This window comes from Drosophila sechellia, chromosome X (genome assembly GCF_004382195.2).
Source record: "Drosophila sechellia strain sech25 chromosome X, ASM438219v1, whole genome shotgun sequence".
Classification (NCBI taxonomy): domain Eukaryota; kingdom Metazoa; phylum Arthropoda; class Insecta; order Diptera; family Drosophilidae; genus Drosophila; species Drosophila sechellia.
Window position 1 is genome coordinate 18408955 of NC_045954.1, and position 4691 is coordinate 18413645.

General features: G+C 49.7%; 1 protein-coding gene across 1 annotated transcript; it reads right to left on the reverse strand.

Annotated features, from left to right (window-relative positions):
* Positions 1-449: 449 nt before the first annotated feature.
* Positions 450-1265, reverse strand: LOC6614840. The gene is made up of 2 exons (XM_002039222.2): positions 899-1265; positions 450-843 (listed from the first exon to the last, which is right to left on the reverse strand). Exons 1-2 carry the CDS (start codon positions 1178-1180, stop codon positions 688-690), a joined length of 438 nt encoding a protein of 145 aa, XP_002039258.1. The 5' UTR covers positions 1181-1265; the 3' UTR covers positions 450-687.
* Positions 1266-4691: the final 3426 nt, after the last annotated feature.

Genomic DNA, 4691 nt, shown 5'->3' on the forward strand with positions numbered 1-4691 from the left:
GGGGGGCGTGCCAGCAGGCGCTTGTGATTATCCTTTCGCACGTTCGGCGTTGCTTAACAAATCATAAATATGGCCCGGGCTCTGTTATTGATGGTGGTCGCTGGACGCAAAGGGAAAAAACCACAAAGCAGCGCTCCTCAAAAGAGTGGGCAACAACAGCAACGGGGGGAGCAAAAAAATATCAAGAAACGAGAACCAGGTTTCTACCTTTTTTATGGGGGCCCCCAGCTTGAGTCCAACTGGAAGACCAAGAGCAAGAGCAACAGCAAGTCGAAGTTCCAGCACCACCTCGCCCCACCAAAGGCTTCAATCATTTAATAAGCGCTGCCTGCCAGGTTGTTGCTTGTTTGGGCCACGACAAAAGAAGCCTTCCGCCATGTTATTAACTTATTCATAACAATAACGAGAGCAGCACGGATACTGAACGACGGACGGGGCAACACCTCCTCCTCGTCCTCCTCCTCGTCTTCCTCCTCGTAGTCCACCTCCTCCTGCTGCCCCTCCAGTTGTGTGGTATATAAATTCAGTCGTTGCTGGGCTATTTCCACAGAGACATCTCAAAGAGAACTCTACCAAGCCTTGCACCGATCTATACATATCGTAGATCTCTGCCAGGCTTGGTAGTGTATCTCTACAGGATCTCATGCATAACTACTTTGGCTGATCTTGGAGCAGGATCCTATCCGGCTAAGGACGAGGCAGGCTAGCGCTGAATATGAGACTCTGTCTTCTTTCTGGCGATGGCAGTGGAGTTGGAGCCGGCATTGGTCCCGACTGCTTTCGGGGTGTGGAGTTTTCAACTTGGAGGATTTGGCAAAAGGTCCGGGTCACGACGAGATTATTCTGTGGGGGATAGCTCATCAAGCGGTCGTCCAGTCAGTGGGATTGCAGTACTCACCTTTCGGGATTGTGGGGACAGATTTATCTTGGACCTACCCACCAGACGACCCATTTCACAACCCATTCTGCCCAACGGACTGACCCTAGCATCTGCATTCGCCTGGTCCTCCTCCGTTTGACGCCGCTGATGGAGCAGCCACTGCGTCCTGGGATCCTTCAAGAAATCATCGTTGTGGATGAGCCGGTCCAGCTCGGCAATGCCGCGACACAATCTCCGGTGGTGGGTCAAACAGCGAGCCAATCCCGCGTTCACCCTGCTGATCACTGACGAATTTGGCATCCTATTGCAACGAGATGGGGAATGTGTTGACTTCAAAAAAAAAAAACAATAGTTGTGGGGCCCGCAAGGGCTCTTTTCGAACGTTCTCAGCACGGCCTCCCTGATTCGATTGGGGGTGGGGTTGGTCTGGTTGTAGCTCCAGCATATTTGAGTTGTGAGTGTGCCGAGCGTTTTGGCAGTTCATCAATCAAACGCACCGTCGCCACAATGTCGATGATGAGTTATGATCTGCACAGAAAGCGCTCCCAAGAAAGAAGCAGGACAAGTCGGCGATATGTGTGCATGATGTAGGGTTGATCTGCGGGGCAGAAGGATTCATTACGCTGATTGCTGTGGCAGTAATAAAATCTTATTGTCTTAATAATTCGAGTGCTTAAATTTCGAACACAATGCCGGTAAACGGATTTACGAGATGCTCGAGAGAACAGGACTCTGGATGCCCTAATTGCTGGCACTCAACGGGGAGAAATGCGTGTGTGTGTTAAAGTCACGACTTATCAGACAATAAAAGGGAAGCCAAGTAGTGAGCGACACTTGATCTTTCCTCCATCCTAGACCCTTATTCCCATTTCCCATTCCCAAATTCCAGTGCCTATCACCTACCTATGTGTGTGTGCCCTATCTGGGTGTGTGTACTCATACTCGTCTATCTGGGCTGGCCCATCTCTGCTTAGCTGCGTTTTGGCCGCAATTTATCACACGCCACTTGTAGCCGGTTTTTGATCAAATAAAAACTGTCAAAACGTTTGCAGGATGCTGGGAAAATATTTACACGGGACACAAAGTGCCAGAAAGAGTGAGAGGGAGAGGTAGAGAGGCTGGAAGGGATGGGCCTGGGCCCGAAACAGTTAGCAGCGAACAAAGGGCCCAAAAGGATCAGAGATCGAAGATCAGGACATTGGGCCAGCAACGCAGCAGCAGGTCAAGACTTGGGCGGTATGACACATCAGGAATCAGCCTCAAAGATTTAGACATTAAAGGACCCACACAGCTGATTGTCCCGATCCTGAGCCATGGTGTTCCTACGCAGCTTCGGCTGCCTATTGAAAAGATGAAAGTGAATTTCCCTTTTGGGCAGCAGCAGGAAAATGCTGAAGAAAAGAATGCCATCCAGTCGGTCAATTGAAATGAAATGAAATGAGCGGGGAGCGTTGAGCGTTGAACGCTGAACGCTGAAGAGTTCTGGGCGGCCCATGCACGTTTAGCTATTTTTATGGAGTTCCCGGGAATTGTCGCTGGCTCCGTCTACATGGTCGACTCCGACTGCTCCTCGTTCTGTCGAATCTCGGAACGTTTCTATTAACACGGCCCCGGGGCATTGTTGGGCCGCTCTCGGGATCCGTTTCTACTTTGCCGCCAGTGGGAAAAGTCGACTCGTCTCGACGGCGATTGAAACTGAAACTGTCAACGCGCCGACGCCAAGTGGAGAAAAATGTCACCAGCGTTGCGTAGTTGAGTGTGGTGGTAGTGAGACGTCATTTCGGCGAGCATTTCCTGTCCAGTCACCAGTGGAACTCCCCCATCTCCCGCATCTCCGCCAGCTTCAGATTCTCCCTCCCATACGCGCGCATTGCTCAATGTCAGGGGTTGCACAAGCGAAGAAGAGACGCGTTGACCTTGCCGCCGGTTTAGCAGCCGCCAAAGGGGAGCTTAGCCAAAAAATGAGAGGAAAAAAACACAATGAAAACGCCAAAAGGTCTTTGGGGTCTTGCGAAACGCGGCGATCGTAAAAAACGGTTAAGCACTTGATTTATGGGGTGTTATAAGGTGTTAGACCTGCCCAGGTACGACTAAGCTACAAATACAAATGCAGATACAGATGCTGTCACATCAAATGCCAGATGAGAGTGCACAGGCGTCTTGAACGCCGCCCGTTCGATCGACTGTTTAATGTGTAACAACAAAGAAAAGAGTTTAAAAGACCATAATCCATAAGGAAATTTTCAAATTAAATTTCAAAACCCTTTGAAGTCTGCGGGCCCTCTATACAAATAACTATATACCACAAATACTGGCTATGAGGGGGGATCTAGCTACGAAATTATCCCCCTGGCATTGCATAGTTCTAGGCTTGGCGGGGCTGATTTTCAAGGGAAGCGTGTCCGATCGCCACGGGCCTTCTTATCGCCACCCAGTCACGTCGACGTAATCGGTTGATAAGCGCAATCAGCGCCTAAGAGGCGGCAAGGGTTCGCATCGGGACTCGGAGTCGGAATCGGTATCGGATTCCGCTTCAGTTTCGGTTTCAGGTTCAGGTTCACTCGAATTAGATATAATTAGGTGCGAGTGCAGGCAGGCGCGGCAATCGGAAATCAGCAGCAGCAGCAGCAGCGGCAGTGGCAGTGGCAGGAGCAACAATAACCACAATGATGATGGCCACAAGAGGAAGTTAATCCGTGGCCATAATCGCAGCATAGCGCCACAGCATGAGGCAACCTCGGAGTGCCACTTCCTCGCCCCCTCGTCCCCACGCCCTTGTCCACCAGCCAATCCCCGCCAGGAGAGGGGCTCCATTGAAGTGTCAGCAGTGCCACACATCGCTGGGTTCCCCTCTGTGCGTCGGCGAGGGTGTCTCCGATGGTAATCTCAGCCTGCTCTACTCCACGCTACCCTGTAGATGCAAGCGGGTCCACTGGCCATGTGGGGTATGTTAAAGCAAAACTTAAAATCATTATCTTCTAAATGGAAAAACTGAAAAGGAGTTTGCTTACTTGTCAGTTATATCAATTATCAATTTTATCAAAGTTGGAATATGTGCTCAATCTAATTTTGAACCCTGGTGCAAAACCTTGAAATACTTTAAATATCTATTTATTTATATATTTCAAAATCATTTCATAATTATTTGATCCGTATAAGAGGCCATCTAAATATTCAAAAGTCAGGGCATTTGCAGTGCGATCTCAGCTGCAACCGACGATGGCCAACTCTTGCAGACAATGCCAATATAAATATTGTGTAGCACTTTAACATTTAACAATACAACGGCAGCAGCAACAATAACATGCGATAGCTGCAACAACAACTGCTCAGAGTCATAATAAACAAACAATTACGGTTTCATTTTGTTGCAGTTGCAGTCCGGCAGTGGAAGTTGCTGCCTGGCCCTGGTATTGCAGCAGTTGCAAGTCTCCATATTGGCTAGCAGTGCCACTTGGGCCTGCCCCGCCCCCAAATGCCCCACCAGGGGGCACCGCTCTGCAGATTGTTGCCGCAGCAGCAGCAGCAGCAGCAGCAACAGTAACTGCAACAACGGCAACAGCAACAGCAGCAGCAACAGCAGTTCTTGTGGCATTTTGTGCGACTCACACAGCAGGGAGTCAAAAATTTCGCACAAAGGCGAAAAAGCCACTGATAAGAGAGTTGCAACAATGGCACTGCAACTGCAACAGCAATAACTTTGGCCAATCATGGGAAGCAAATCGTTGTTGCCTAGCAAAGGACGAACTCCCGACTGCAACTCACTCTCACTCCTCGGTGCTCTGTGCGGATTTTCCAGCTCGCTAGTTGT

Excerpts from the sequence above, each read along its gene's own strand:
- LOC6614840 (XM_002039222.2), bottom strand. The coding sequence starts at position 1,180 with ATGCCAAATTCGTCAGTGATCAGCAGGGTGAACGCGGGATTGGCTCGC. Across the intron at positions 844-898 it reads TGTCCCCACAATCCCGAAAG|AATAATCTCGTCGTGACCCG; the intron begins GTGAGTACTGCA and ends TATCCCCCACAG.